General features: G+C 47.1%; 1 protein-coding gene across 1 annotated transcript in view; it reads right to left on the minus strand.

Moving 5' to 3' along the window:
* KEL (Kell metallo-endopeptidase (Kell blood group)) overlaps window positions 1-20515 on the minus strand; it is a 590619-nt gene that overhangs the window by 286466 nt on the left and 283638 nt on the right. The window contains exon 4 of the mRNA XM_078655679.1: window positions 8105-8229. Within this exon, the coding sequence (XP_078511805.1) occupies window positions 8105-8229 (125 nt within the window). The remainder of the gene's footprint in view (window positions 1-8104; window positions 8230-20515) is intronic.

Here is a 20515-nt window from a genome sequence, read left to right on the forward strand (position 1 = left end):
GCTGCATTAAAATGGGAATAGGTGCAGCTGTTGGAAGTGGGGTTAAGGCCGCAGCTATGGATCCCAAAGATGATCTCCTGGCAATCGCAAGGTCCTGAGAAACCCTGCGCTCCAGGAGAGAAATATTTAGGTTAATTGCCTCGGTAGTAGTAGTTATAAACTTATCGAGGGGTCCTGTAAACTGCGCAGTTCTGAGGGCAGTCTTACTTCTAGATCCCCTTGTTACAGACATTATAGCAGGAGTAAAGGCTCCAGGGACTGAATCCTGATCGCAAATGTCAAAAGAAGGTTACCTTCAACAGGCGGGTGGATCGACTGGCAGATGAAAACCAAGGGAATAGGCCCAGCCCAGCCTGGTTCAGTCTGGAACGGGCTGAAACGGGCCCGCCCTTGGCCCGGGCTTCGCCCGGCGTCCCGCCCGCGTCCCGCGAGACTGGGGTGACGCGCTATTTCAGCGCCTCCTGGTGCGCAGATGACGCGGCGTGCGCCGCTCGGGATGCTGGGGAATGTAGTTTCTTTATCCCCCCTCGAACCGCGCTCCACTCGGCTGCCGGACTCCAAGGTGTCAAAGGAGTCGGGCAGCGGGAGGCGGGAGGGCGAGCAACCGAGGGCTGGAGGTCTCAGGAATTCGGGTCGGCGTCAGGGCAAGTGGCGGCAAAGTTTTCAGCAGAGACTGGGGAGGTTCCACCCCTCGACCGGGGTGACGCACTATTTCAGCGCCTCCTGGCGCGCAGATGACGCGGCGTGCGCCGCTCGGGATGCTGGGGAATGTAGTTTCTTTATCCCCCCTCGAACCGCGCTCCACTCGGCTGCCGGACTCCAAGGTGTCAAAGGAGTCGGGCAGCGGGAGGCGGGAGGGCGAGCAACCAAGGGCTGGAGGTCTCAGGAATTCGGGTCGGCGTCAGGGCAAGTGGCGGCAAAGTTTTCAGCAGAGACTGGAGAGGTTCCACCCCTCGACCGGGGTGACGCACTATTTCAGCGCCTCCTGGCGCGCAGATGACGCGGCGTGCGCCGCTCGGGATGCTGGGGAATGTAGTTTCTTTATCCCCTCTCGAACCGCGCTCCACTCGGCTGCCGGACTCCAAGGTGTCAAAGGAGTCGGGCAGCGGGAGGCGGGAGGGCGAGCAACCGAGGGCTGGAGGTCTCAGGAATTCGGGTCGGCGTCAGGGCAAGTGGCGGCAAAGTTTTCAGCAGAGACTGGAGAGGTTCCACCCCTCGACCGGGGTGACGCACTATTTCAGCGCCTCCTGGCGCGCAGATGACGCGGCGTGCGCCGCCCGGGATGCTGGGGAATGTAGTTTCTTTATCCCCCCTCGAACCGCGCTCCACTCGGCTGCCGGACTCCAAGGTGTCAAAGGAGTCGGGCAGCGGGAGGCGGGAGGGCGAGCAACCGAGGGCTGGAGGTCTCAGGAATTCGGGTCGGCGTCAGGGCAAGTGGCGGCAAAGTTTTCAGCAGAGACTGGAGAGGTTCCACCCCTCGACCGGGGTGACGCACTATTTCAGCGCCTCCTGGCGCGCAGATGACGCGGCGTGCGCCGCTCGGGATGCTGGGGAATGTAGTTTCTTTATCCCCCCTCGAACCGCGCTCCACTCGGCTGCCGGACTCCAAGGTGTCAAAGGAGTCGGGCAGCGGGAGGCGGGAGGGCGAGCAACCGAGGGCTGGAGGTCTCAGGAATTCGGGTCGGCGTCAGGGCAAGTGGCGGCAAAGTTTTCAGCAGAGACTGGAGAGGTTCCACCCCTCGACCGGGGTGACGCACTATTTCAGCGCCTCCTGGCGCGCAGATGACGCGGCGTGCGCCGCTCGGGATGCTGGGGAATGTAGTTTCTTTATCCCCCCTCGAACCGCGCTCCACTCGGCTGCCGGACTCCAAGGTGTCAAAGGAGTCGGGCAGCGGGAGGCGGGAGGGCGAGCAACCGAGGGCTGGAGGTCTCAGGAATTCGGGTCGGCGTCAGGGCAAGTGGCGGCAAAGTTTTCAGCAGAGACTGGAGAGGTTTTAAAAACACATATTCTAAATCAATAGGTTTTTAAAATTGTTAAAAACGAAATAGCAGCTTGCAGAAATGTAATTTCAAAAACACATATTCTTAAATCAATAGGTTTTTTAAATTGTTAAAAAACGAAATAGCAGCTTGCAGAACTCCTGGTCGCATTCCTGGTCCCAGTCCTGGTGGACAAGCCACTGAAAGCTCAAACCATGTGCCTGCCTCTGGCTCACCTCAAGGTACTTCAGGGTCCTCTTAGGCCCTCAAGCCCAAAACCAGTTGAGCTTTCATGTGCCTTCTGCCGCCCACACACTCAACCCTCATGCGCCATGAATTACCAACAAAGCAGTGATATCTGATGTAAAACAGGCCAGAGGAAGAAATACACATCAGACAGTTGAATTGCACAATATGAAACCAGAAAATCTGGGCTGAATCTCAGCCCCTCACTTGACCAAATGGTGTGATCCTAGGCAAATATTTTATTCCACTGAGCCTCAATTTACTACATTATCACATGTGCGACTAACTTCATATCCGTGAGTTCAGAAATCGGGCTGTTTGATCCAACACACTATTATGTTATTTCATCTATAGTGAGAATCTAGTGCATATATAAGGTACACGTGGCAGCTGATTTAATAGGTGTCATTGCCTTCATGGTGTGGGGAGGCATGAATATATCTAAGTTGATATCTTTTTTTTAATATAAGCCTTTCAATGTAGTGATATAAATGAAGTGCTTCCCCATGTTAAATAAATAGACTTTTTTGAATTCTGAAACTACTTTATCATATTTTAACATGATGTTTGTTGCATGATTTACATGCCAATTGTATGGTTTTGTACAGTTGTACGGCATTACAACGCAGGCTTTTACCCCGCATGTCATTACAACGCAGTTTTTACAACGCAAGTTGTTAAAACGACTTGCGTTGGGGGGGCTGGATAGTGGAATAGTTTAATTTTGTATTCCAACTCCAGCCCACGTTAACAGTAGGGAAGGTGTTGGATAGAAAATTAAACTATTCCTTATCCTACAGCGCCCTCCAGCGCAAGTCGTTGTAACGACTTGCGTTGTAATAGCAGTGAGGGGTAATGCCCGCGTTGTTATGGATGTTTCCCGTTTTGTATACGAACTCTTAGAGCCAAGCCAGACCCATGGCTCAGTTCTCCCTGTAGATATGTTGACTCCCCACCTCTGCCCAGTCTGCAGCTACAGTGACTTAATATCACTTGCTTGCAGTCAGCTGGCCTGACTGACCCTTCAGGCCAAGACCCAGCTGGGAATGTACACACTCCCCTTAAAGCTACATCTCTGAGCTTAATGTTTCTTGGATCAATGCCAAAACAAAGGATAAATTACATAATATTGCAAAGGATTTCAACATTAATTAGTGTTTAGAAAGCAAGAACATAAAATATGTACAGTATTTCTTCCCTCTGGCACAACTCCTTCCAGCTACATTGGATGAACCCTGGAAGAATGAACTAATGTTCCCTCACACAATTCCCCACCACACACATGCATCTCTCAGAGGCTTTTCTGTGTCAAAATGTGTGAGCAAATTCACAAGGGTTTTGCTGTGACTTACTCTCATTGTACTCCTAAATTCCTGTGATAAGACAAGAAAAGTCTGGAGGATACTCCTGCCTTCTGTCCTGGCTCACTCTTGACCCTGATGAGTAGGCCAGGTGTAATCCAAAAGTAAATCCCTCTTATTCACACACCAACATTTGTGAATCCAGCCCATTGACTACAATTTAGACTGTCAAAATCAAGACCTACCATAAGTATCTCCTCACACAAAAACGTGTGAGTCTAGAAGTGGCTGATACTAAGGGGTCCATAAGGATGATGGGCGGACTTTGCCCGCCCATCATCCCATGGTAAATCAAGACCGCCAGCCATAAGGGCGGGGGTCCCGGGGGTGCCCTTAGCATGTGCCCGCCACAGTGGCGGGCACATCCTGTATTTTTAGCATTGTGGCGGGCGGTGCTCTCTGCACTGCCCGTCACAATGCTGAAAATGCTCTTTAACATTGTCATTTGCAAAGCGGCAGGCACCGCGCGGTGCCTGCCGCTTTGCAAATGACAATGAAGGGGGGTACCACAGGTACCCCCCTGTGCACCCCCCACCTGTACTTCACTCTGGGGGCCCACAGGGGGCCCCCAGAGTGAAGACCACATGTCTTTCCGTGGCGGCAGCGCCGCCGCGGAAAGGCATCTTACACTGCCCATTGTACTATGGCTAGCAGTGTCTAATAGACACTGCCACCATATCAAACATTTTCCGCCCCGGCCGCAAGGCGACCGGGGCGGAAAAGTGGCGGGCGGTGTTTTGGTCCACTGCGGTCCCCCCGCCATTGTAATATGGCGGGGGGAATTCAGGGAAGGATGTCGGGCGGATTGCCCCCGCCAGGCTGGCGGTAGGCACCGCCAGCCTGGCGGGAGCAATCCGCCCGACATCCTAATGGACCCCTTAGACTCTAATGGTGGCCTAAAGAAGGCATGGTATGTTGGGGAAGAGGTAGTGAGGTTGCCTTGGCCTATCATGATTCACTATCTGTCAAAATGATCTTGATCTCGAAGGTGGTCACCGGCCACACCGCCTTCTTTAATTTACCATTCTGCAAGAAAAGCAGGGCCTCCTTCCACCCTGATCCACTCAGTCTCACCCAGAATATTATTATGCTCTCGTCCCGCATACTAATTCAAGGAGATTTAAACATTTTGGCTGAAAACTCTTTAGACCTTTGTAGCCAGCATACTATTGAAGACATGGCTTCACTGAGCTTTACTCAGTTGGTTATTGAACCCACTGCTTAATCTCCAATCCTAAAGCACCCTCCAACTACCTTGGCCCTTACTGGTGAAGTTGTCTATGGTGATAGAGCCTGAATTGCAAACAAAGTCTATATCAGATGTTAGCCAACCAACTCTATCTGGAAGACGTAGAAAAAATAAGTCTAAGATTTTCCTTGACCTCCAACTTGCAGTTCCTGACTCCTATGTGTCCTCCTTTTGCCGACATTTAATACCATCTCAGATGCAAACTGGACAATCTTGCACTACTTTCTCCTGCAAACTAAGCCCACTGAAAGCTAATATGTGGTATACAGACACCATTGTTCAGAAAGCTAGAGTTATTCTGATACGAAACAAAATCGCACTTGGAGCACAAATCATCCTGAGCTCACATCAGAGGCTACAAAACTGTCTCCCTCAGATCAAAGAGTTTGTTCAAACATTTATTGATGACTTTGCAAACTTGACTACAGAACTCTTCCACCTGTATAAGGCTCCCCCTATCTCTCAGCTCACATTCCAAATTATCAGCCCCATCAACAAACTGGGCGTTACCCCTTCAGCGACTTACCGATGGTCTCTGATTCAGACATCAGCACTTTCTTTCCCGCCTTCTGAACGTTCCTGGGACATTTGTAATGCAAAAACCATCAACGTGTGCATTGCTGCCCTAAGTACTATCTTAACCAGCCTAACAATGCCTCTTTCAACACCAGAATCATACCACAGCCCGTTAAACATAACAAGCAAATCCTGTGCAGACGTAACAAGAAGGTAATCCTTGGAGGTTTTCAAAAGAAAAACAAGCAAGAGTATCAATAAATGAGGCAAGATGGACTCTTAAAGAATGTTCCTTTCAAAAGAAATGTATTAAACCTCCCATTTCGGAGGGGTAACATCAAGACAAAAGCAACCAGCCGACACGTGTTTCGTCAGGGGAGCATGTAGCTCGTGACTGTTCAGGGCTGTTTATGGTATAGAGTATAACAGATTTCTTAGCCGGTGTTAATTCCAACCCGGCTTGGACGGGTCGACATGTGCCGATGGGTAAGGAAGGTATCAAAAAAGGGGGAGGAAGACGAACAGTGCATCCGTCGTAATGGCGACCTGTGTGGAGCGCCAGCGGGGTAGAACTGTGGTTTCTCTCTTTGGTAATCGAACTACCGCTACCAGTATAGGCGCCATCATGTCTTGTACACTCCAAAACCCTACACAGAACCCACGCCATCACTACTCCAATTCTAAAAAATAGCCGTGGTGAACCAAGACACTCTCTTGGTCCTACTAAGCATCGCTAAGGCACTCAAAACAGTCTACACTCAGCAAGTGGATATTAACAACCTCCTAAGTGATATGAAAGAGGTTTTAGACGCTGTTGAGGACCGGAGACCGCCCAGATGATAACATTAGAGAAGACATTTTTGAGACATGTGACCCAGGTTTCCCTTGCAATCTGATCCTCTTGGACGGCTCAGCTGCCTTTGACACCCTACATTACCATATCTCATTTGAGGGAATGGCCACCTCGGTCCATGTGACTGGTACCGCACCATCCAGGTTGTATTCCTTCCTGATAAACCATTCTCATGAAGTGGAACTGAGAACATTCCTCTCCAAAGCCACAAATATCTGCAGTGGAGCCCCCCAGGGTTCTGCTCCGTCACCTCTGTGTCTCGTTTGGACTATTGTATCAGCACTTACGCTGGCCTCCTTAAATCATCCATTTCTAAGCTTCGAAGAGTTTGTAACTACACTGCCCATCTCCTGCTCAGCCTGGATGGAGAATAACACATCACACCAGCCCTAAAATCCCTCCACTGGTACCCAATAAAAGAGAGATCAAGCTTCAAGATCTTCTGCATAGTGCACGGGGCCTTTTGTGGCCATTCTTCGAACTACACCACAAAGCGGTTCACCCCATACCCATACCTTCCACCCAAAAACGTACGGTCTTCTAATGAAGGAATCCCGTCAATAAACAGGAGCAGATGTGTTTACAATACCCTGTAGAACTCTTCATTGTTGTGTCTATGACTGGAGGGTGCCTATGTTAGGATCGGAAAGGCCCACATGTCCCAAAGCTCATTGCCATGTTGGTCTGGCTGACACACCAATCATCTGACCTCTACTTCTACCTGAAAGTTTTAGTCTTCTGACTCTTACCTTGGAGGCATCCCATCGGCGTTCAGGCTCCAACCTAAAACCTGCCCACCGGTCACCTTCACCACACAGAAAATTAAAATGCTCTGTGTCCACCATTGGGTGGTTAGCAGCGCTCTACAAAAGCCTCAAAATGTATTATTTGATTTCTTAATCCATTCAAATTCTCCTCCAATTTACTATGTTCACTCCATCACTATCATATAATGAAATGAGCGATAGTGAGCAAGTGTTGGTTAATTCACAAAATGGAAGGGTGGTAGAGGTTAATGTCAACTGGGTCTGACCTCCTTAGTGTATATTCCAGATAAAACCGGAGGTCTGGGGTTTGAGGACCCAGTCGAAAGAAAAAGGCTCTGAATTGATATGATCAGAAATTGCCTACAGGAATGAAAAAATTTATTTCTTGAGTCCCCTCACTCACCAGGGTTTCCCCACGGTGACATGCTTCATCATTGGTGCCATCCCAGTCCTCTACGAACTGGGGTGTGCTACGACTTGTAGAAACTACGTAGGAGCACTTAAATGGAAGCCTTTGTGTGGTGCACAGTGTGGTGGAGTGGGCTAAAATACTTTATTATCGCTCCTAGGTCGGTATATCTAGAAGGGGGTGTTACACGGAAAAACCTAACAGTGATGGGTAGGAGTTCTGTGTAAGATCATCATGTTTCGAGCCTACCCCTAGCCCTTCATCAGGACCACACAGGGACCAGCCTTGTGTTTGCCACTCCTAATAAACCTAAATGTGGAAATGAAAAATTAAATGAACAAAACGCTGCCACTAATAAAGCATGCGCGATTATACATACTATCTCCATGTCACGTAGTGTATTTAGTATTGAGCAGAACTGTGTTCCATGGACTCGAGGGGGGTGGTGTTTCCCTGAGAAAAAGTTTTCAAGATAGAGAAGACCGCATTCGGACACCTATTTGTCTCCCCGTCTCACCGCATGCAGACCACATGCATTCAGAGCCTTTTTCTTTCGACTGGGTCCTCAAACCAGAGACCTCGGGTTAAGTGTTGGTTAACATTTTGTCAGGTAATATTTTCTAATGTCAAGATTTTGGTAGTCTATATATTGGGAACCAGGTTTTTTAATATTCTGAGACTCTCCAAACTCATACACCAACTTCTAATCCTTCTCCCACTGACCTTGTTGATCAGATCCACCATCGGCTGGGCACCCAAACTGTCAATCTTTTCAGTGTTCATGCAGGATTTGTAAAATGTCAGAGCTTTCTCCTCTGCAGAGCTCCGGTTCACATGCTCCTTTCTTTCTAGAACGAAAATAGAGAAAGAGTCAGTTAAAGCTGGGAATGGCAGATAAATGTCACCTTTGTGCACATCTAAGGAAAACAAGTGTTTCAACATATATACTTTGAGAAGAGAGGAATATAACACCACTAATCAAAATGTTGTGACTACAGAGTTTCCAGTTATAAAAGTGTAACAATGTGTATTGTTGTAGAACAGACAAGGGACTTTGTAAGGACAGACAAGAGTAAATATCTCTTGTGCTGGGAGGAGACTACAGACAGCTCGCTGGTGGAACTTCTTGTTGCCACATGAAAGAAAGTGAATATTGGATGTACACAATACATACATTTGAAACTACAATGTGACTGACAATATGGTGAGAAGCTATTGTTTTGCAGATAATAGTGACATGTAAAATAATCTCAAGGCTCACAATGGAGACTAACTGAAGTAAGAAGTAATTGTGGCCCACATTTATCAGGGTTTGGCGTCGCCCTTGCGCCACGCACAAGTGAGGCAAAACCTAAATGAGATTTATCAATCCGCGCCAGACCGCCTTGCGTGTCCCTGCGTGTCTTGACCTATCTGGTGTAACTCGAGGCACGCACATCGCTGCGTTGCATGCTCTGCCCCAGGGAGGTGTTCCGTTGGTGGAGCGCGGGTGTTTCGATGCAACACCGATTGATTTTGGTGCACTCCCAGGTTTATCGGATGTATGACATTACAACGCATGCTTTTACCACACATGCTGTTACAACGCAGTTTTTACAACGCATGCTGTTACAACGCATAGTGCTTTGGGGCGCTGGATAGTGAATAGTTTAATTTACTATTCCAACTCCAATCCCCGTGGATAGTAGGGCAGGTGTTGGACAGTAAATTAAACCTATTCCCTATCCTAGAGCGCCCCCCAGCGCAATGCGTTGTAATGGTTTGCGTTGTAAAACCTGCGTTGTAAAAGCACTGCGTTGTAAAAGTTTCGTTGTAAAGGATGTTTCCCGGTTTACCATTAGAGTTAGACCTGGGAATACATCATCAAAATGCTTTGCCTCTCAAGGTGAGGTCTAACGAGGAGAAATATCTTTATTTTTCATTGTTTTTTCCTCTCTCTATGAGTGCTGCATCCTGCAGCACGCAAAGAAAGAGGAAAACACCTCTCATGATTGTTTTAGTGCAGAAAGGTGTCCTTCCTGCACAATAACAATCCTGCCTACAACACAGGCCCCCTGGCAGCATGACGGAAAAGGGCCTGCATTGCAATCACACATCTTTAAGTGAGGACAAACAAACAAGATGGTGGAGGCTGCCAGGTCATGTGCTCCCCATGGTGCTCAGGCACCTGCCGGATTGAGATGGTGCAGGTTTGGTGGTTTACGAGTAGGGAATCCGTTGTCCAAAGATCCCTAAAATCTGCTCCTAAGTGTGGATGGTCTACTAGCAAGGAGTATTATGATGAGAATAACTCTTAACCTGGAGCAGTATGGCATTGGGGTTCAGCAAGGATCCCCACATTGTCCATGGACCACTGTTGGCTGAAGTCCACCCTGCTTGCATTAGGGGCCCTTTGGCAAAACAAAAGAATAATAGGGCATCACCATTGTTCCTCAGACATGCAAAACATGCAGTTTATTCATCCTCAACCTTCTGGAAACTTAAGTTTGTAACCCTCAGTATATTTGTTAAAGTTCCTTTGGATTTTAGGAGCCTTTATAGTGACTCATTTGTGCAATCATCTCTTTCTCCACTCTGGCATCTGATTACATTTCTCTCCTGTTGACTGAGCCTCATGTGAATGTCCACTGCTTTCAATGCACCAGGTTTATTCCCATTTGATGAAAGGATGATTGCCTGTCACTGAGCAGCTTTTGGACTTTGCTGCATTTCACATTCTTGTTTGGCCATCTTTGATTTTCACTTGTTTAGTGTTTTTTTTCTCTCTTTTCATCGTTTAGAGTGAGGCTTGTGCTGTTTTCATGTGGTGTGATATTGTGGAAAGGGATGATGTGTTGACATGCAGGCAAATACCTTGAGGGCCTGTTAGCACACTAATTAACATTTTCACAGCACAGGTCACAAACTGTTGAAAGGGTTATGTTCACCCCTCTCAATCACTGTCAATGATTCAGTATGGAATGAAAGGCTGAGTCAGCCATGCCTGGAGCCCTTAGACTGTCTTCTCTCAGGTATGTTGATGCTATGTCAACAGAAAAAGCGCCTACGCAAGATCGGAGATGGTGTTATCCTCAAAACATATGAGGCAATGTGTCAACAGATTAACAGCAATTACATCAGCATAGTCAATTACATACAAATTTTCATCAAGAAGGGACTTGAGCCTTCCAAAATCTTGAAAATAATTCAAGCAAGTGTGGGCGGCGGGCGGGTCAATCATTAGGTTTACAACAGCGCATTTGCCGCAGATGTCCCAGAGTCCTCTGGGGTCTCTTCCTGCTACCATGGGCATCGTCGTGAGACATGGAGCAGCTTCACACACCAGCGATGAGGGCAGATACCGGTTACAGGGCATCCCTCTTAACGGCAACGAGCAGAACGCATCTGTCGGCAAGGAGTGAGTGCAGTACGAGTCGTTGAGGTTTCACCGTTTGTCAGGCAGATTATCTAAAAAAATGTATCCCTGAATCAAACCATTTGCATTAATAAGTGCCAATGTGGTCTTCTTTGCAAAGGTAGTTCATAGTAGGGTGGATGGCGAGGTAGAAGCAGGGATGTACACCGATTAACGATCCCCAACCCGGGAGTTTTACCCTAGAGCTCGAGCTCGGTGCCCATCTTGATGCTTGTGTCTCAACCATATATGATCTAGGAAAATTAATTAACTTTGTTCTTCCAGGGAGGCCCTTAGTTCTTGCTTGGATGTCTGCAAACTTAGAGAAGTACTTTGACCCATTGTTGCAGAACTAATGTTCTATACTGATAGGTTTACATTAATTCTTAAAATTGATCTTGAAAATTGATTGTTTGTGGCAATGTGCCTTATTCATCATAAGTGAATTATCCTGCATGTCACTGTAGGGCCCACACCTCTTAACACATCTTAATGAACACGCCTAAGCCTTCTGGTAGCCCAGAGTCTCAGAGAGAACCCACTCACAACCAGGGAGGAGATGGCCTGACAAAGACTTGCTCGGCTGACATTGGTCTTATCAAGAGAGGGCTCGCATAGACTGTTTCTTCTGCTTTGTAGGTAGCACTGGGCCCATTTCAGGGACAGGTACTGGGCTCAACTGCTCAGTGGTGGGAGATGTGTGTGGCAAGATGGATATTATTTGCTCATAGCCCATTCTCAGCCATGTTGGATGTGGTTGTGCAAAGGGTTCTGAGGCCATTTTGATGCCACCAGGATCAGAGAGATAATACATTTCAGTGTCGTACAAGTGAGAATGTAAAGTCTGGAGATCTTTAGGGACTGAAATAGGGCTGCCTGCTGAGGACATGGTACTTGCCCTTTAAAATAACCCAGGCAGAAGTAGACAGGCGCCTTAGACTTATCTTGAAATAGAAGAATGGGTGGGAATCCCCGGCCTGCTCCGCCAAAAGGGTTCCAACCTGCCCATCTGATAGGACTGGTCTCCAAGACCCGGGAACCTAGTTCTTTGACCTGGCTGGCACTGAGATTCCAGTTAGCCCTCCAGGAGTTAGTTTCCTACCAGCTAGAAGAGCTAGTTGCCTGCAAGTTGGAACCCACCAGGATTGAAAAGGCTCAGTACCAGAGGAGACTAATGAGCAGCTTATAGGCTCACAAATTACTTGTTTCTCATCTTCTTATAATGCATTTATTTTATATGTTTTATATGAAGTCAAAATTGGCTCACTTTTATCAAATCAAGAAAGTGGGTGACTAAGGAAGACCTGGATTTTCATACTCCCCTTACCCAACTTATGAATCCCATATTGTAGTTTTGGCCTGGAACTGCCTGGGAATTGAAGTATTTTCTAAATATAACCGTTGTTGTTTGCTTTTACTGTTTGTTTTGTCTCTTGGTGATGTTAGAACACCGCGAGCGAGAAATTAATGTATGATACTAGACTCCATTTATTTAATACAATTAGGTTGCCCCACATGAAAACTTGGAAAATCTGCAGTCAGGCTGACATTTCAAAACCAGTATAGGATCTAATGAAAAGAAAACTCATAACCTTTTCCCCAGTCTGTGAAAGCTGAAAACATGCCTTTGTTTCACTTGAAAATACATTGTCCTCTGTCCAAGCCCTGGAGTTTAATGATCCACCCTCAGAGTGTTGACACAAGGCCATGCTGATAAAAAGAAACCCATTGCTTACAGTTCTTCAGCTCCTGGTGCTGTAGCAGGGGGGTTCCTGCCTCAACTGAGTGCAGTGGTAGAGGCTGCCCAACTTGTTGAAGAGTCTCAAAATATTGTTGTTGGATTACCTGTCCTGTACCACATGCTGTGGTTGTCCTGTTGATAACTACCAATATTAAACACAGAGCATCATTGTTTCCTGCTGCTCTTGATGGAACCACACAACTGTCTCCATACTATTGCACATATCCTAAAACCCTACATACATTTTACTAATGCACCTTTGAGTAGGAAATCTGCTTTTTCTGCATGGCCACCCCAGATTGTTTGTATTTTTCTTGACACTGTTTGTTTGCTGTCTTTTTAACCCTGTGTATCTTGCCCCTACTAACCATGAATAATGTGCCTGTGCTCCTCATTTAGACAAGGTTACGCTGACTTATTCCTGGCTAGAATATTTAACTTGGCTGGAAGCCCCTAGAATGTGTTGTAGAAAGTGCACCCAGGGCCTGGAAGTTAAATGCTGTTGTAAACTGCAGCACCTATTGTGCCATCTACTGCAGTGACGGTACAAACACGGCTTCAGGGCTAACCTGTGTATTCTGACTGCCGCTTAAATATTGGTAACCCACCCCGTATGTAGGCCCAAGGCAGGTTGCATGTATTTGAACCTGCAGAAAATTAAAATTACTATATCCCTACAAGGCGTAAAAAGTAATTTTCACCATGGCTGGCCTAGCTGCCCTATATAAAAAGAGTACACATTAAAATATAAGTGCTGTACCTCGGGAATGGGACCAGGTGCAGAAATAACTGAACCACTTTTTTAATAGTTACTAAAAGTGTAATTCAATGGTGAAGATGGATCTTTAATACATATTAAGGAAAAGAAACATTTATTTTAATCTTACCTGGAGCTCCTGGAGGGTAATGTGCAGTAACTCTCCTGCACCACTAAGCCTGTACTTGGCTGGAATAAGGTAAGAACGAGGAGTGAGATTCCTCGTAGGAGCTATACAGTAGGTCACACTGAGCAGGAAGGGCTTACTCCTCTGAGCACAGCAGAATATTCCTGCTGGAGGCTGTGGGCATCTGCAGATAGTTTCAGATCCAGCCTGACAGGTCTCCCTGAAGCACGTATAAAACTTGGTGCAGCTGAAAGGGAGAAAAGAGGATGCCAGGACAATTCTTGTGTGTCCCCTGTCTGCATGCTCCAGGGCCCTGCTTTGTTCCATTAGACGTCTGACTCCTGGTTTCTTGTAGGTCACGGGCCTGCTTCAAAAACTGAGTTTTAGTGTTACATGTGGCAGGACGCTGGTGATTTCCCTATGGCATTCCCGAACACGCCCTTCCCCCCCAAAAAAGACTTCTGCTAGCAGAATGGATGAAAAACAACTGCTGGAAATTCAACTCAGAACAAGACATAATTTCTGAACTTCAGGCACAATAACTTCCACTGGGATTCCACTAGGTGGCCATCAGAGTTTGGTCCAACACCATCACCCACTAACCATGCACAAAACCTGGAAATCATCTTAGATGATAAACTCAGGCTGGCCTCACAGGTGAACACAGTCAGCTCATCCTGCTTCCACATACTACGCATCCTCAGTACAATCTTCAAATGGATCCCCAAGAGCACCAGGCATACCTCACTCAAGCCCTAGTCACCACAAGAATAGACTACGGCAACATGCTCTATGGTGGCATACTCAACCACCTCCTCCACCAACTACAGACCATACAGAATGCTGCAGCTAGACTCATTCTGGACCACCCACTGTGCACCCACATCCCACCACACCTAAGAAAACTCAGCCGGCTGCCGATAAACAGGCAATGGCAATTTAAACTCCTCACACATGCAAACAAGGCAATGTACAGCATTGGTCCAGCTCACCCTAACTGCCGCATCCACTTTCACCATCCCACCACACTCCTACACTCTGCCTCACTCTCTGTTGCACACACCTTGCATACACAAAGGCAGAACAGGAGGCCTAGCCTTCTTCTACTTCGCACTCAAAACTTGGAACAAGCTCTCTCTACACATAAGGGCCTCCTCATCATTTTTGGAATTCTGCAGGAAGCTGAAGGCCTTGCTCTTCAATTAACACCCAGCAGAGGACCTACACCTGCTCCAGGGTATAGATATAATTTGGGTGATAAGTCGTAATTTACAAATCTAGATAACATAAAATAACAGGAGAGTGTGGTGGGGGATTTGAAGAAGTCAAATCAACTGCAAGCAGCCTGCTCTCCTCTCCAGAAACAAGGGTTGGATCTAGAAAGACAATAATTCCCTTCAGGTTCTGTATCAGTATAAACAAGACCTGAACTTTTCTTTGCGTTGGCTGGGTTCTCATTTTCATTTTCTTTTTCAGAGTTCCATTCACAGACCCAATTCTCTCTTCAATTTCCATGCATGTTAAGTGCTATTTACCTGAAGTAGTGTACCTGATCAAATGTGAACTTATACTAAGTAGGTGGGAATCATGCTAAACACTACGGCAGAGATTTACTATAGCCTTATAGCCCGCCGTAGCGGGCTATACCGGCTATTCAGGACTTTAACAAAGCAGCGGGACTTTAATTGCTGGTATAGCCCTGCTACGAAGGGCTATAAGGCTATTAGAACTTTCTGCCACTAGAGGGCAGAATGTTCTAACAAATAAAACAAAGCCTTTAGGGATCGCGAGGGTATTGGAATCCCCTCAGGCTCCTTGAAGCCTTTGTTCACAGCCAGAGCTGTGAACAAAGAAACATTGGAATGTTGGAGCTCCGGGCTTATACCAGCCATTATCAGCCCGGAGCACTCCATTGTTTTCAATGGAGCTACCAACATTCCAATGTTCTAATAAGATTTTATGACGCGTTTGCATCACAAAAGTGACGCAAATCAGCACAAAATCTTTTTTTCCAATTTACTATTCAGAGCTAAACTTGTTTAGCGCTGGAAATAACATGAAAGTAACATGGAACATCGCATAGCGATGCTTTGCATTACCTAGTGCCAATGGGGCTTACCTTGGGTCAACCAATCAAGGTTGGTAAAGCATAACTACTCACCGAGAGGGTCTAAAGGCACTGGGGGGCGGGAGGTGGCTCAGTTGAGTGCTGGGGTCATCCAAAGAGCCAGGTCTTAAGGTCCTACCTGAACTGGAGCATTGTGGGAGCTTGCCAGAGGTGGAAGGTCGGTGGCCAGAGAGAGGTCTACTGATCGGAGGTGTCTTATGGGTATGTGGAAGGAGAGGCGGTTGTTCAGGTATATTGGTCGGGAGTTGTGAAGAGCCTTGTATACATGGGAAAGGAGTTTGAAGGTTATTCTTCTTTCGACTGGGTGTCAGTGGAGATTGCGGAGGTGATGGGTGATGTGACTGCGACGGGCGATGTCAAGGATCAATGTGGCTGCAGCGTTCTGGACAGTCTGGAATTCGCGTAGGAGTTTTTTGTTGATTCCGGCATAGAGAGCGTTGCCGTAGTTCAGTCTGCTGCTGATGAGAGCATGTGTGACAGTTTTTCTAGATTTGGATGGGAACCATCTGAACTTCTTTCGAAGCATGTGGAGGGTGTTGAAGCAGGTCGAGGATACGGCATTGATCTGGTCGTTCACTGTGAGTGATGAGTCTAGTATGATGCCAAGGTTTTGTGCATGGTCTCTCAGTTGGAGGGATTTCGTAGGACGGAGGCCACCAGAAGTCGTCCCATACGGAGGGGGTGGAGCCAAAGATGAGGATTTCAGTTTTCTCTGAGTTGCGTTTCAGGCAGCTGTTCTTCATCAAGGTGGCGATGGCTTTTATCAGAGGATAAGCTAGGTGTCATCCGCGTTGGAGACGATATTGAGCCTGTGGTAACTGACGATGGTTGCGAGGGGAGCCATGTAGACGTTGAAGAGGGTGGGGCTGAGGGAGGAGGCACTCCAGAGTTGGTCTCTCTTCGTTCCGAGAGGTATGGAGGGAGGCGGACCCTTTGAGTTCTGTTGGTCAAGAATGAGCCTATCCAGTTGAGTGCCTTGAAACAGATGCCGGCGTCCTGTGGTCTAGTGGCTAGGGTGGGAGACGGTGTTGAAGGTAGCCAAGCAATCCAGGAGGATGAGGGCTGCCGTTTCGCCCTGGTCGAGGAGGGAACGCATGTCGTCGGTGGCGGTGAGTAGGGCGGTCTCGGTGCTGCGGTTGCTGCGCAATTCGGATTGGGAGATATTCATGATGTTGTTAGGGTGGTGCTTGGGCATTCCCATGGAACCACCCAAGGTTTCTGATACTAAACTCAATTTACTAAACAAAGTAGACAGGTTTAGCATCAGAAAACTGCGCCCTTTTAAAGTTTTAATTTCTCCATCCTGTTTCAACTTTGTACGTGTGCTGCACTGTACCGCACACATACAAAGTCTGAAATGGGTTGCAGTCAGTCTATGCATGGTATTTTGTACTGGAAGGGTAACCTTCCATTAAAAAACTTATGCCTGACTCACGGAGACACCATGGCACAAAGGTGTCTCTGTGGTGCACGGCAGCTAAATTCAGTGCCAGCCCTAGAGAGAGGGGAGGAGAGTGCCATATTTTAATAAATGTGCCGCTCTCCTGCTCTCTCCTTCACACACAATGCAGCATTTACGGCTGCTGCACTGCGCTGCATGAGAACTTAGTAAATCTGGCCCAACAAGTGTTACATATTGCGGCTATCAGACACTCTGCCACAACCCCTTCTGCCTCACAAGGCTGAAAGAAAAGAGCTGTTTTAGAGACTGTTGGAATCTTTGCTATCTAGTTTCCAAGTTAAAGAATGGGTGTGGGACTTTGATTGCTCTTGAGGTCATCACTGCACAATTAGTGCCAAAGGAAAGCGTACGTCCCTTTGTAGGAACCTGGAGATGTATCAACACCCTAGAAATAAGTGTGAAGGTTTTCAAGACTTACAAACTGTTGATGGTGAAGCAGAGAGGCAGGTCCAGTGGTCAGGACTGAAGAGTGTATTTGGAGAGTGGGGGATGAAGATATTGAGGGTGGTCTTGACCATTACTCTGTTTGCTCTGAGGATGCACTTACTCCTCAGAGCCTGCATCGCCTCAATAAAAGTCTTGAAGTAATCGTAATCATACGTTCTTGTATAGCGCCTTATCACCGTGAGGTCTCAAGGCACTTGCTTTGGGAACCCGTCCTGGTCTTTCCCTGCAAGATTACCCCTACTGGGAATCCCCAAGGTGAAGACCAGGCATCCCATCGCGGTGGGGCCGAAGTGGAGATTAAGCAAGCTATTGCCCAGAGTTGCAGAGTGTGAACCCACGATTCGAGTAGGCACCGAGGTGAGAATTATCAAGTCCGTGGACATTATGAGCTCAGGACCCTGCCGCGTCAGGAATTGAACCCTGGTCCTGGGTCTGATCTCTGCATCCAGGTCTGCCTCCTCTAACCGGTGAGCCACACTTCTCCTGAAGTGTCAGGGGGTCTTCCAGAACTTGCCAAGATCTTCTAACAAACGGCTGTTTATTCTTTTAACATGGAGACTGGTGCTGACTTTCCCTAACTGCGAAGAGAAATGTAATTTTGTTTCTAACACACATTAATACAATGCAAATACCTTTATATGAACTGTGGGATGTATGTCGTTACTACGCATGCTTTTACAACGCATGCCTTTACCACGCAACTTTTACAACGCAAGTTGTTACAACAACTTGCGTTGGGGGAGGCTGGATAGTGAATAGTTTAATTTACTATTCCAACTCCAGTCCCCGTGGATAGTAGGGAAGGTATTGGATAGTAAATTAAACTATTCCCTATCCTAGAGCGCCCCCCCAGCGCAAGTCGTTGTAACGATTTGCGTTGTAAAAGTTGCGCGGTAAAGGTAGTGCGTGGTAAAAGTTGCGTTGTAAACGCTGTTCCCCGAACTGTGCAACTGTTTCAAAATATATCAGCAGTTCGGAAAGCACTTATGAAGCACAATTGTATTTGTAATTCTGAAGTGTGATAAAACATAGATTTTAATAGGATATAACTAAATCAGGCCATACTCATTTCCTGAAACCCAATTTCCACATGTTTTCTTTGGTCTTTTTCTTGGCAAAACGGCACGTCTGAGCAAATTTAGTGGCCATTTCAATAGAAAATGTCAAGCAATCGAAGGTTGAGGGGGTAATGGGGATGAGATGACGGAAGTGGTCCAAAGTGAAAAAAATTACTTAGGAAGGAAATGCAGAGCGGGGTGGAGGGTTGGGAGAGAGGCGGAAGGTGGTAAATGACATAGAATGGACAAGATGAAAGGTTGTGTGTCAGGAGAGCAAAGTTAATGACAACACCATAAGGGGATGATGAAGGGAATGTATTTAGACAGTGGGGCATCATTTACGGTCCTTCCCAGAATGCTTTGTGGCGCCAGCCAGGCTAAGTTCTACCATATTTCTTGGGCCTTGATTATAAGTTGAGGGCTAAATTCACAGCATATCCTGCAAGCAGGAATTTTTACAGGATCAGAATTGCGATCTGTGGGTTATTGCCACAAAGTCCCCGTTGTCCCCTGGCGGATTCCGGCGGGCCGAACCTGCAGAAATGTGTCACCCAAACAGGACAGAAGCACGCGAAGCAAGCGGAGTCTGGGGGCTTCAAACACCACTTCTGCACAATGGTCTTAATTTCCAAGTTTAAAATTCGGAAAAGGAGACATAATGCCAGGGTAAGGAGTAGATACCTCCGTTATTACCAGCCAACTTGTAATATGAAGCCTTAATGTGCTTGGCTTTGGATTGTTTGGGTTACCGCATGTGGTTTATTCTTGTTTTTGATATCTTTTGACTTTTTATTGAAAGAAATAATTGTGGCTAGCAAGGAATGCCGGACTGTGAGCCTTCCAGAGAAGGACAGCTGCTTGTATTAGTTTTCTAAGCGTATTTTGGAGCAATTTGGGTTTTGCAATAAGAGTAGCTTTAAAGGACAGCTCTGTTTGCATTTACCGTGCGGTTAGCTTGCATTCCTTGCAAGTCCAGCCTTAGCTCCACCATGGTTTTGCTTGGAGAGGCCCGGGTGCTTCCGGCCTCAGGGCAGCGCCATCTTTGAGAGGCAGCTGCAGGTGCAGGAATGCCTGACTGACCGAGGCCCCCCCGGCCTTGGAGACAGTCCGAGCTGAGGCCTCTTCCGGCTGATTGGCTGAGAGCTGGGGGGACTGCACCAGGCCCAGGACAGGGTTCAGAGCATCGTTTAATGCATTCATTGAGATTGCAACGGGATCCTCTGTCAGTAATGTTGACACCAGTATTTCGCAAAAATAGAAGAAGGACTATAATTTGACATCAGCCAAGGGGCATAGAATGACAGCACTGATTAACCAGACAAGGTGGTATAAGGAAATAAAATGCAGGTTCTAAGTCCAGTAAATAGCCCCTGTGGAACTTCAGATAACATTGTAAAATCAGAAATAAAACAAATTAAAAGAGCGGCCCATGTGGCATGTGTGACGGGTACACGTTCCGAGCAAGTCCACTTTCTTGTGGGCAGGCAACCCTCCTCCCACCAGAAAATGGGACTATGAGTCAGGAAACCAATGGGATGCCTGACGTGTCTACCTTGCACAGTGGGGTGTATTCATACAATGCACGTGTGGCACAACAAAAGTGAAAAGCCAATACAATGAGGATGTGTACCTACCTGTGTGCAATCTTCAACTAATATCACTTGTGTACCATCTTAACACTAGAGACACATAGAGTGTCGATTGAGCAGTGTGGTTCAACAGTGTGTGTGGGTGGTGAGGTTCACACTCGCGGACAGAACTAGAAGTAGAGTTACACACAATCCCATCACTTCGATGAGGACACAACAGTTCCACAAAGTAGAGCAGAGACTCACCAGCATCTCCATTTCAGCTTTTGCCCCTCAAACTGTTGAAGACCGTGCAAATTTGTGGTAGTACGAATGACATGCCACAGTAGTTTAACAGGCACACTGCAGTGCTTAATTTGAGCCTGTGGTTTACGGTAATTGGCACCTACACTTAATTGTCTGCACTGGCTCTGATGACATGGTGGTGCTGT

This window comes from Lissotriton helveticus, chromosome 7 (assembly GCF_964261635.1).
Source record: "Lissotriton helveticus chromosome 7, aLisHel1.1, whole genome shotgun sequence".
NCBI classification, from domain to species: domain Eukaryota; kingdom Metazoa; phylum Chordata; class Amphibia; order Caudata; family Salamandridae; genus Lissotriton; species Lissotriton helveticus.